The sequence below is a fragment of the Pinus tabuliformis genome, chromosome 8 (genome assembly GCF_031772625.1).
Source record: "Pinus tabuliformis cultivar Carrire ecotype Pingquan chromosome 8, CPIR1, whole genome shotgun sequence".
In the NCBI taxonomy this organism is placed as follows: domain Eukaryota; kingdom Viridiplantae; phylum Streptophyta; class Pinopsida; order Pinales; family Pinaceae; genus Pinus; species Pinus tabuliformis.
The window spans coordinates 1,046,218,920-1,046,232,534 of NC_142294.1; the positions used below are offsets into that span (position 1 = coordinate 1,046,218,920).

The 13,615-nt window shown below is 40.0% G+C and overlaps 1 protein-coding gene across 1 annotated transcript; it reads left to right on the forward strand.

Annotated features, from left to right (window-relative positions):
- The first annotated feature begins 9,844 nt into the window (after nucleotides 1-9,844).
- Nucleotides 9,845-12,357, forward strand: LOC149238938 (WRKY transcription factor 6-like). Its single transcript, XM_089373246.1, has 5 exons — nucleotides 9,845-10,038; nucleotides 10,157-10,306; nucleotides 10,454-10,795; nucleotides 11,075-11,188; nucleotides 11,297-12,357. The coding sequence occupies exons 1-5, from the start codon at nucleotides 10,018-10,020 to the stop codon at nucleotides 11,831-11,833; spliced, it is 1,164 nt and encodes a 387-aa protein (XP_089229372.1). The 5' UTR covers nucleotides 9,845-10,017; the 3' UTR covers nucleotides 11,834-12,357.
- Nucleotides 12,358-13,615: the final 1,258 nt, after the last annotated feature.

The window sequence follows — 13,615 nt, forward strand, 5'->3', positions numbered from 1 at the left end:
TATGGTTCACCATGGTAGTCATTTTGAGTATTCTTAACTATGATGCCCATATTGACAATAGTTGACCATGTCAATAATAGTCAACCATAATTAAGATTTGTTAATGTATAGGTTAGTTTATAACTAAAATTTTATAAATATGTAGATTAATATATTATTAATGTATCATTAATGTTACATTAAGCTCTTATTACTTTTAGTTAAATATTTTGATATTTTGTTAATTTTATATTAATTTTTTAATAATGTTATATGTGTGTGTGTCACAATTAAATAATAATATATTAAATATTAAGATGTTGATTATGTATTAAGTAAGTAGTATTATATTAATAAAATCGCCCACAGGGTTTTGGATTGACGGTGAATGGGTGCGCTGTTAAGGCACTCCTTGCGATAGGTCACCGGTTCAAATCCCCTGTGGGTACTTAGGTTAGTCTTAACTAGAAAAAAAAATAAAAATAAATTATATATATATATATATATATATATATATATATATATATATATATATATACATTAATGTTTTGATTAATATATTAATTTTTTTTTTTTTCACCAGAAAAATCGTAATATTTCATTATATGGTGAAAAATTACATATAGTATATGCTATTCAGCATATGCAGTGGTGCAAGTATGTCCAAAATATCTACAAATCCATTCCTGTGAATGGTTGTGTCAAAAATAAAAAAATCATCACGTAGGATGATGCTGTGTCAAAAATAAAAAAATCATCACGCAGGATGATGCTGTAATAGTGTTCATATAAACATATTTACACCTCGCAGGGTGCTGTTCATAAATAAAACTAAGTTATCTACATCATCATATATGGCCGATAGTTCTGCAAAAATTTAGTGACCATCCACCTGATGGTAGATTTGATCTATATAAGGCCTGTGGTAATACTGGTACTGCGAGGTACCCCTCTGTTCTTGGATTATCCACTGTCCTCTTAGCAGGCACGTGGCTTCCTTGGATAATCCATTGGCACTATGGTTATGCTCCCTGTAGATATGATGAACAAGAATGGAATTAAATTGAGATTTGAAATGCATTACTTCATCCAGAATAGTTAAGAGTGTGTGTGCATGACATCTAGTATTCTGGTTGATCCAATTTATAGTATTATTTGAGTCACCATAGATCTGTATGTCTCTGCAGTCATGATTTAAAGCAAAATGCATAAGATAACAAAGAGTAATAAGTTTTGCAAAGTTGTTCATTCCTACGCCTAGACCCACCTTGACTTTGAAGTAATGCTGATCTGAGAGGTATAGTATGAACCCCGCCCCCCGCCCCACATCTGTGTTACTGAGAAGCTCCATCAAAAGATATTCCCATGGAGAGGAGTGGTCTATAGGGTCAGGGGCAGTAGGTCTGCGCGGGCGAGATGGAGTATATTCAGGTAGTTCATGATAGGATGCAATGATTTTGGCAATAGTGGATTGCCAGCAGATTGTGCCATTGTCAAAGGTCAGCTTGTTCCTGGCCAGCCATATAACCCAACATATGATCAGAGGAAGGCACGATAGGTTTGTTCCTGCATGAGATCTGTTCCAGGCATCCCATGCTGCTAAAATGTTGTCACCTTCCCATGTTCCCGTGAACCTGATCTCTGCAGCCACATCATTCCATATTTGTTTTGTTATAGTGCAGGAGAGGAATAGATGTTCTGTCGATTCAGAGTTCTGTTTAATATGTTAAACCTTAGGATTATGAAACCTAGAATTAATAACTTATAAACTGAGAATTAATATTGTTAACCCTAAGCATCCATTATAAGCCTTTATGGTCAACCATGGCCATCCACTATGCTTCACTATAGATCACTTATAGATAGACCATGATTCCCAAGGTAAGTATGGTTCACCATGGTAGTCATCTTGGCTATTGTTGACTATGATGCCCATATTGACAATAATTGACCATGTCGTCAATAAAAACCATAATTAACATGTGTTAATCTATAGATTAATTTATAGTTAAAATTTTATAAATATGTAGATTAATATATTATTAATGTGTCACTAATGTTATATTAAACTCTTATTAATGTTATTTAAATATAGTTTTTTTTTTAAATTTTATATTAATATGTTAATAATGCCATCCATATATATATATATATATATATATATATGATATTAATGTCATAATTAAATACTAATAATATATTAAATATTAATATTTTAATTAATATTATAAACCTAAGGGATTATAAACAGTGTGACAATGGTTTTCGAATTGATTAATATTATAAACCCTAAGACCAATATTAAATCCTAGGATTAATATTATAAATGCTAAGATTAACATTAAAGACCTTAATATTATAAATTATAAACCCAATATTAAATCTTGATATTATAAACCCAGTATTAAAAATCACTAATATTATAAACCTAATATTAAACCCCAATTTTTTAATGTAACAATGCAACATTGAATACATTACACTGTAATGTAACACTGCGATAATGATTGTCATATTGATAATGTTTGTCACAATGCAACGATGAATAAATTTTTGTACCATTCCAACGTCACAACATTAAACACTATTATAAAATCTTAACATTATAGAACTCAATATAATAAACCCTAAGATTAATATTATAAACCTTAATATTAAACCCCACTATTATAAATTATAAACCCAATACTAAACCATAATATTATAAAATCAATATCAAAAACCCTAATATTGAACCTGAATTTTCTAATGACACAATATGGCATTGAATAAATTGCAATGTAATATAACATTGCGACAATGATTGTTAGATTGATTGTTACATTATTATTATAAACCTTAATATTATTAACCCTAAGTTTAATATGTTAAACCTTAGGATTATAAAACCTATGACTAATAACATATAAACCCCAGGATTAATATTGTTAACCCTAAGCAACCATTATAAGCCTTTATGGTCAACCATGGCCATCCACTATGCTTCACTATAGGTCACTTATAGATAGACCATGATTCTCAAGGTAATTATGGTTCACCATGGTAGTCATTTTGCGTATTCTTAACTATGATGCCCATATTGACAATAGTTGACCATGTCAATAATAGTCAACCATAATTAAGATTTGTTAATGTATAGGTTAGTTTATAACGAAAATTTTATAAATATGTAGATTAATATATTATTAATGTATCATTAATGTTATATTAAGCTCTTATTACTTTTAGTTAAATATTTTGATATTTTGTTAATTTTATATTAATTTATTAATAATGTTATATGTGTGTGTGTCACAATTAAATAATAATAATATATTAAATATTAAGATGTTGATTATGTATTAAGTAGTATTATATATTAATATATATATATATATATATATATATATATATTAATTAATGTTTTGATTAATATATTAATTTTTTTTCACCGGAAAAATCGTAATCTTTCATTATATGGTGAAAAATTACATATAGTATATGCTATTCAGCATATGCAGTTGTGCCAGTATGTCCAAAATATCTACAAATCCATTCCTGTGAATGGTTGTGTCAAAAATAAAAAAATCATCACGTAGGATGATGCTGTGTCAACAATAAAAAATTTATCACGCAGGATGATGCTGTAATAGTGTTCATATAAACATATTTACACCTCGCAGGGTGTTGTTAATAAATAAAGCTAAGTTATCTACATCATCATATATGGCCGATAGTTTTGCAAAAATTTAGTGACCATCCACCTGATGGTAGATTTGATCTATATAAGGCCCGTGGTAATACTGGTACTGTGAGGTACCCCTCTGTTCTTGGATTATCCACTATCCTCTTGGCAGGCGCGTGGCTTCCTTGGATAATCCGTCGGCACTATGGTTATGCTCCCTGTAGATATGACGAACAAGAATGGAATTAAATTGAGATTTGAAATGCATTACTTCATCTAGAATATTTAAGAGTGTATGTGCATGCCATCTAGTATTCTGGTTGATGCAATTTATAGTATTATTTGAGTCACCATAGATCTGTATGTCTCTGCAGTCATGATTTAAAGCAAAATGCAAAAGATAACAAAGAGTAATAAGTTCTACAAAGTTGTTCATTCCTACGCCTAGACCCACCTTGACTTTGAAGTAATGCTGATCTGAGAGGTATAGTATGAACCCCCCCCCCCCCCCCCCACATCCGTGTTACTGAGTAGCTCCATCAAAAAATATTCCCATGGAGAGGAGTGGTCTATAGGGTCGGGGGCAGTAGGTCTGCGCGGCCGAGGTGGAGTATATTCAGGTAGTTCATGATAGGATGCAATGATTTTTGCAATAGTGGACTGCCAATAGATTGTGCCATTGTCAAAGGTCAGCTTGTTCCTAGCCGGCCATATAGCCCAACATATGATCAGAGGAAGGCACGACAGCTTTGTTCCTGCATGAGCTCTATTCCAGGCATTCCATGCTGCTAAAATGTTGTCACCTTCCCATGTTCCCGTGAACCTGATCTCTGCAGCCATGTCATCCCATATTTGTTTTGTTGTAACGCAGGAGAGGAACCGATGTTCTGTCGATTCAGAGTTATGTTTGCATAGAATGCACCAATTGGGACCATACAAGGATCTGTGCATAAGCGAGTCCCCTGTAGGAACCTTATTCTGAAGGATACACCAGAAAAAAGTCTGGTCCGGGCTGGAGTTTTTAATTGCCAAATGAGCTTCCACCATCTCTGAATGATTTCTGGTTGTTTTTTTTGAATCAGACACAGGTAGCCTTCCTTTAGAGAATAGTAACCAGATTCGGCCTTGCTCCACATGAGCTCATCTAGGCCTTCCTTGATTCGGATGCAAGATCACTCAATGCGTTAGTATATTCATCCCAAATGAGGTGCCAGCGAGGAGGAAAATTAAGCTGTGTGACCGATTTCCAAGCTTGTGAAAGAATGGATGAATTCTCATGGTCTGCAATATGGGCGATTACCTTAATGTTCTGTTGGTTAAGTAATCAGATAAGCTCTCGTGGGAGGAAACATCTACCCCCTCCTCCGGTCCATGGGTCCATCCCAATGCGAGCACTAGTTCCAGCATTGATTCTCCAAGTAAGGTGGCTGCGGATGAGGGGGAGTGAGCACAATAGAGCTTTCCAAACCGATGATATGCCTATTCTGTTCCAACCAGGCAGTCTAATCCAATCCATGACTTGGAGGGGCCAAATGTATTTGTGGTATGAGATGGATGTCCAGAGATTATGCTTGGTAAGTAATGTCCATCCCATTTTTGTATCCAGAGAATGTGCAAAGGATGGTAGATCTTTAAGGACCCATCCTTCCCACTTTTTTGGCAGGGCAATTTTGTCCCAACTTATCCACGCAAAGACTCATTTGTCTCGACCTCCATTCCAAAGGTATCTGCAGCATATTTGCTTGAGACGAGCTAGAATACCTCTAGGAATCCAAGCTAATGCCATCCAGAAAACCAGGGTAGCCTCCAGGACAGATTTAATAAGCACTAGCCTTCCTACTCTGGATAAAAAGCGATGGCTCCAGTGGGATATCCTCTTCTCAAATTTGGTGATCAACCAAGTCCAATCCGCTATCTTATGTCCCAAGGGCTTGATCCAGAAACCCAAATATTTGAAGCCCTGGTCAAGTGGTCGAGGGTTATAAGGGAATCGATGCAAGGCAAAATTGGACTCTTGTGCAGAAGTGTATGCCTGAGAAATAGAGGATTTTGTGTGGTTTGCCATCATACCAGTGGCTCTAAAAAAAGTGGCAAGGATCTTATCAAGAGCGATCGAATCACGAATACTTCCATCCAAGAAGATGAGGACATCATCCACAAACAGGAGATGAGTCAGGTAACATTGATCAGTAATCTTTAAACCTGACAATCTGCCATTCTGCTTTTCATGATAGATGAGTCTGCTCAGGCATTCCATGACAATCAGGAAGAGGAGAGGAGAGAGTGGACAACCTTGCCTGAGTCCTCTTTCAGCATGGAAGAAAGGAGAGGCAGAGCCATTAATGAGCAGACTGTAGGTGGGGGTTGATATGCAAGCCATTATCCAAGTGGTAAATAAGAGGGGGAAGCCCAGGTGGATAAGAAGCATTTTAATATATAGCCAACTCACTCGATCAAAAGCCTTGGCCAGATCAATTTTGAGGATGATACCTTTTAGTCTTCGGACACGAATGGAATGAATGGCTTCTTGAGCAGTACCAATAGCTTCATGTATCTGGCGATCTTCGAGAAAAGCAAATTGTTCAGGGAGGATATGTTGAGATAGGATAGGCCTGATATGATTAGCAATGATTTTGGTAATGATATTATAAAGGCAGTTGCAGAGGGAGATGGGCCGGAAATCATTAAATGAAGAAGGGGAATCAGTTTTAGGGATGAGAGCGATAAAGGTAGAGTTGATAGCATTATACAATCTACTTGATGATCGGCATTCCTCCAGAACCTATAGTAGGTCAAGGGAAAATAGATCATAAAAAGCCAAATAGAATTCGATTGTCCACCCATCTGGACCCAGGCTTTTGTCCTTTTTAAACCACTTTAAGACCCAACAATGTAAACTTTGAAACGGGAACTATAAACTCAAAACGGGAACTCTGGCCAAAAAACCCCAAAAAAACATCAAAAACAGTGCTAAAAATGAAAAGTGTGTATACTGGAACGATGTTTTTTTTTTTAGGTGTCAATTTTGAACGTGTTTTAAAAATGGCAGTGATTACGAAATTTACTACAAAATTTTTGTGCAAAATATAGCTTCAAAACGAAAGTGATGATACTGGAATAATGAATTTTTTTTTAGGGTCAATTTTCAAACTTTTTAAAAAATGCTAATAAAACCAATTTTTTATGTCTCAAACAAAGTTAATTTTTAAGGAAAAAACACATTAATGTTTCTGGTAGAATATCATTTTTCTTTCCTAAGTATAAATTTAACATGTTTTCAACCACAACATGCTAGATACAAAAGAAAATGAAATTTTTTCAACTATAAAATTAAAAAACCATGACATTATGAACAAATTATATCACTGAATGAATTCAAAAGTCTTTATTTGTATACTGAATAAAATAGACATTATATCTCTAATTTGATATTGCATTGTAGATATTTAAACAATAAAATTTATCATACTTAAGACATAATCCAACAACATAAAAATGCTTCATAACTTCTCATTTAACAACATATGGAAAACATTAATTTTATTTGAAGATATGATGCATACATCAGTTATATAATCTGTCTTAAACAATTATTCAAAATCACTCATATTTTCTTGCACACCATCACAATTCACATCTTCAGATGAGTGACTGGATGCTGACGAAGATGTTCCATATTCTTCTCTTTCATCAACTAGTGCCCCATCTGAGTCCACATGCATGCCCAACATTCCAGGTTTCAAAAGTCTTCTAGATCTACGACTGGTTTCAGCAGACTCCCATGTCAACACTATTCCTTCTGGTAACAACCTTTTCAGAATTTTCACCAGGACTATTACAAGTATTATACTGGTTCATGTGTGGATTATATGGTTGTTTTTTCCTTGGTATTTTAGTTGTTATTATGCTGGTTGTGAATATGTATTATGACAGTGGGGATGTATGGCTCCCATCATGTTTTTACTTGTAAATGAATGAATAATGTATCTATGGCCTAATAGATGATAACACAACTAATGTGATAAGGAAACAATGCGTCACACTAAATCTCAGATAAGGATGAGACCCCTATGCTCAATTTTGTTGTTAAGACTTGTAGCTTTCATGTTTGACGAAATGCCTACCATGACTAATAGGGGTCCATTCTAGTCCTTGTTGATGTTTTTGCAAATGTATCTTTGTTCCAGTATGAAATTTCATTTCTGAACTTGCCATTAAGTTCTGAGTAGTGACTTGGGATTTGGGCTTGAAAAAGTGGCACAAATCCCAGAATCGCAGGCATAGCATTGGGGAAAAAAGTCCCTAGAATCTCCCTTGCCCGTGGGAGCTTTTGGAGCCTCCCAGATGCACCCTTATCCATATCAAGGGAGCATACAGGGGTTTGGTGGACTAAAACTTCAGTTGGTCTCAGGGGTTGGTTACCTAAGTGGTTGGGATGGCTCCTGGGAGTTATGTTGCTGATGTGGAAGGTTTGTGTGGTGTGTTTCTGTCAATTCCACTTCCTTAAGGTGACTTAGGAGGTTGAATCCCATTATAGTGGCCTCGTCACATATCTACCCTAGTTGGGCAGTTCCTTGGGTAGATGCGAGATGGGGGTGTTACAATTTATATGGGGTCTCTCATTTGTAAATGAACATATATCATTCCTTCATGATGTAAACAAAAAATATTTTTCCCAAGAGCATTGGGAATTTGATTAATAAGAGTGTTTGATTTATGTCTATAAGTGTTTAATGCATTGCCTCATAGGGTTAGGGTTTTGGAACTTAAGGATTTTTTCTTTGCATTAAAAGGCCATTGTTTGAACTTCTTGTAATAACTTTTTGATGATTTGAATGTAGTTGAGATCTCTCTTTTTTAGAGATAAGCTAAAACTATTCCAAGCTAGTGTTTGTTCTACATTATTCTACTATTTTATGAAGAAATGAAATTTGTCTATATTACTATGTTTTGTATTATATTTCTCTCACTGTGCTGCATTTTCTAATCTATTTTTCATTTCATTTCTTGTATAATCCAATCACGGAAAATGCCTAACCTTCTTCTTTAAAAAATTACATTCAAAACTCCTTTAAACTCATCTTTTCAATTCAAACTTTAACAAAAACACTTCATCAAATACTCTTTATTCCTATAAACATTCTCTCTAGAAAATAAAATTCAACACCCTGGGCACATTCATATTTTAAATTCTAACGTAAACAAAATACTTAACCATAATTATCCTTCCTATCAACAACCTGAAAAAGGACTGGGCCATAAATATCTTTGTAAAAACAAATGATCTCAACGAGAGTAAAATACCACAACACATCACTTCTTTAAAGTCAGTGAAAAAACGCTTGTAACCATAAACAAAACACTTAGTTATAAATATCCTCATAAAAGCAAATAGTATCAGCAAAATTGAAAAAAACACAACACGTGACTTAAAATTTATATAAAATTGCAACTTGCACATAAATAATATCTACACACTGATAATGGTGTTAACAACAATGCATATGACACTTACTTTTAAATAGTATACTATATTTAATTAGATTTTTATTGAAATATTGTATAATTAAAATTCAAACCTGTGATATCCTGTGAAAGGGGTCAATTTTTATAGCTGGTAAGTGAAGCTTCATTGGGAAACAATGGATTCCACAGTTTCACTGAATATACCTCCTATTGACTCTTAATAAATCTGATTTGCAATTCACAAGTGGATTTCAAACAATTTCAAAACAACTATGCCTCTTATTGACTATATACAACAATAGATCTAATTTGTGATTAGCTCAAGCTCTTGACTTTCTGGCCAATTTAATTTAAAACGTGTGGATTTCCACCAATAATCTGTACTAGCAGTCCAAACAATTTATTTTTAAGATAAGATAGGAGATCGGATTCGGAGGATGTATTTGTCAGCTCTCTGGCTTGACCAAGTCTGGTCTTGTGTGCGGGCAAGGACGACCATGGACTCTTTTAAAAAATCCAAACGAATATATCTCATGATGACAGGCGCGCTATCGTCACAGAAACGGTGCATTGTGAATGGATGCTTTCGTGGTGATGCCACCTGGCACCAACGAACGGCTTGAAAGGAACTTTCGGTAAGGAATCATTCAAACTCGTGGACGCCTTTCTGTCCACTATCACATTTCTTGGTTGGATGAGATATTGCACGCGTTCAGAGTCTCCACGGTCGCGCGGAATTCGAAACATTTTCTTTATGTCACAACATTGGGAGTCGGGGGCCGGGGCCACTCCGCTCCCTGCACTGCTTCCCTCTTCCTAATTCCTATAAATAAGTCACGGAAGGCCGCCAACACTAACAGCGGTCGGCTCCCTATTTTCCAGACTGCGAAGAAGTAAACATTGAAGAGATGGAAAGTCAAAAGATTCAGGTGCAGCTTTGAAGGCGTTTTCATGGCTGATTGTTGATCTGAAATATTATAGCAATGGCTTGTTTGTTTGTGTTGATTTGAAATCTGGTTCTTATGGATTGGCTTGTGCTTCTTGCAGATGACATTAGTTGTGGCAGAGATAAATCGGGTTAATGAGGAGAATAAAAAATTGAAGTCTGTATTAAAGAGTATGAATAGTAAATGTAAATACTTGCAGAAGCATATCACGTCTCTGGTGCAACAACCGAAGTGCATTGATGAAAATGAGGTATGTTATATTGTTGTTTGAATATGTATTTTGTTTTTTCTCTTAAAAAAATTACAAGTTCAAATCCAAGGAAGATAGACTTTCGCAAATGTTCACAGTCTAGATGATTCTCTAAATTCTTAATCTTTCTATATTCTGACTCTGTAGATATTCAATCCATTGTGTCTGGGATCTATGAATGTCGACTTCGGTCGGGAAGTTTCCCTCCAATCTGACCAGTCTTCAAGTTGTAACGAGCGAGGTGAAGAAAAGGAGAAGATTGCCAAATTTATGGACGCCCTGAAGCTGCCTTCAAAAAAGAGGAAGATAAATTACATGCAGTTGGAACAGACTGACAATGGAATCACTTCGTCCATGGATGAGAGCCCTTGCCATCACGGGCAGTCGCCGAACAAGAAGCTACAGGTCCCAAACAAGGGCTTCAGCGAACAGAGGGCAGCTGCGAAAAAGAGAATCGTAGCAGAGCGGACAAGATCCGAGAAATCTGCGGTAATCATCTAATTTTCTATTTTATTTTTATGGCAAAGTTCAAATTAATTGGATTGCGGATTTCAGAAATATTTTGAAATTTGATAAAGTCAATTGTTTGACATTCTTTATTACAATTTCATATTTCTAAATATTCTCAAAATCCATATCAGCAAAAAAATTTCCAAATTCCTAAATACTCCTCAATATTCTCAAAATCCATTAAATATTTTTAATTTTATAAAGACTTTTTTATCTTTCCACCATATATAATAAACTTATCTGATCTATTATAATCAGGGAAGTGATGGCTGCCAGTGGCGAAAGTATGGGCAAAAGATGACAAGAAACAATCCACTTCCAAGATCCTATTACAAATGTGCCTGGGCACCCGCTTGCCCAGTGAAAAAACAGGTACAATCTCCTCCTTTTCTCCCAAATAAATCGCTTACTCCTCCTCTCGTGGACTTTGAAATACATAGAATTAGCCTTTCTGTTTCCTAATTTAAAAATTTTGAGCAGGTTCAGAGATGTGCACAAGATCCGACCATTGTAATAACAACCTACGAAGGCGAACACACTCATTCTGTGAGTCCTCTGGCTATGGCTGCTATGCACGCTGGCTCGTCCAACCAGCTCTTTGGTGAGGGGATGAATACAGAAAATGTAGTTGCAGACAACCAATTTATACCCTGCATTGCCACAGTATCGACCTCCAGCACGTTTCCCACAATCACGCTCGACCTCACAGACGACCGCCCCAGTAGACCAAGTTTACAGTTGCAGCCTCCGCATTTGACAGCAGGCAGATTCCAACAGTCGAGTCCATTGTCTAGCGATATGGGCCAGGTATCAGATCATAATGAAAGGGGTAATTATTCTTCAATGATGCAGGATTATTTGGCTTCTATAAAGGCAGATCCCAACTTCACTGCAGCCCTATCTGTAGCCATAGCCGGTTCTATGCTCGAGATGGGTGATCCAGTCAGGGGTATGATGCCCAAATTCCCTCCTGCAAGGCAATGCACCAATGGTTCAACTCAGAAAGCATTTGCTTAAACTCGTGTACTCTGCAATTGTTGTGTGCGAAATCTCTCGTAAATTGGGTTGTATTGTAGACACATGCCATGGGTCAAAATGGTTCTTCGGATTGTTATAAGAATGTAAGTGGAGGGACATGAAAATCAGCGAATTGAGGAGTAAGGATGAATCAATGAGGGTAACGGACTATGGTGTCCAAGAACTGAAGAAAGCTTTGAGGCATTCATGTCGAAATCGACTTTCCACTATTTTTTCCACACCGAGTCGGCACCAGCTTATGCATCTTGTTCAAAGACTCTCCCTGACAGCCTGAGCTATCATCCACGGACGAATTGATTCCCTACTGCATGCAATTTATCTTCCTCTTCTTTGAATGCAGCTGGTAATCTTCCATAAATTCGACATTATTCTTTCCCTTTTCTCCACCTTGTTCATTACAACCTGAAGACTAATCGGATTGGTAGAAAAATGTACGGCCAGTGTCGATATAAGCTCACGGCATTACTAGACCGTAGACACAACGCGTCTATGCTTTCATGATCTGGATTCCCCGCCCTCCCCCCGGCCCCCTCCGCCCGCGCAGCGCCACCCCCGGGCCGCCCCGCCGCCGACCGGCGGCGGGGCGGCCCGGGGGTGGCGCTGCGCGGGCGGAGGGGGCTGGGGGGGGCGGGGTGGGCGGAGGGGGCGGGGTGGGCGGAGGGGGAGGGGTGGGCGGGGTGGGCGGAGGGGCCGGGGAGGGGGCAGGGGAGGGGGAGGGGTGTGCGGGGTGGGGAGGGGGAGGGGTGGGTGGAGGGGCCGGGGAAGGGGAGGGGGAGGGGTGGGCAGGGTGGGCAGGGGAGGGGTGGGCGGAGGGGCCGGGGAGGGGGCCGGGTAGGGGGCGGGGGCGGGGGAGGGGACCGGGTAGGGGGCAGAGGGTGTGCGGGGTGGGGAGGGGGCGGGGGGGAATGTGGGGGGGTAGGGGGTATGGGGGGGGTAGGGCGCGGCTAGGGGGATGGGGGGTAGGGGGATGGGGGGGGGGTAAGGTTAGGGGGTGGGGTGGTAAGGGTAGGGCGCGGGTAGGGGGTGGGGATGGGGGGAGGGGGTAGTGGGGTGGGGTGTTAAGGGTAGGGCGCGGGTAGGGGGTAAGGGTAGGGGGTGGGGTGGGGGGGGTAGTGGGGTGGGGTGGTAAGGGTAGGGCGCGGGTAGGGGGTAAGGGTAGGGGGTGGGGGGGGGGGGGGGTAGTGGGGTTGGGTGGTAAGGGTAGGGCGCGGGTAGGGTGTAGGGGGTGGGGGGGGTAGGGCACGGGTAGGGTGTAGGTGGGGGGGGGGTAAGAGTAGGGGGGGTAGGGCACGAGTAGGGTGTAGGGGGGGGCGAGTAAGAGTAGGGGGGGTAGGGCACGGGTAGGGTGTAGGGGGGGGGGGTAGGGGGGGGGGGGGGGGGTAGGGGGTGGGTAGGGGCAGAAGGTGGGGGGGGGTTGGGGGGGGGGGGGGGGTAGGGGAAGGGGGGGGGGGTGGGGGGGTGGGGGGGGGGGGGGGGGGGGTGGGGCATGGGGGTAGGGGTGGGGGGGGGGGGGGGGGTAGGGGTGGGGGGGGGTGGGTGCAGTGGGGAGGGGGGGGGGCGGGGGGGGGGGGGGGGGGGTGGGGGGGGTTGGGGGGGTGGGGGGGGGGGGGGGGGGGGGGGGGCGGGGGTTTGGGGGGATGGGGGGGGCGGGGGTTAGGGCGCGGGGGGCGAGGGGGTTTTGGGGGCGGGGGGCGAGGGGGGATGGGGCGGGAGTGTGGGGGGACGGTAGGGGGTAGGGTGAGGGAAGGGGAGGGGGGGCCG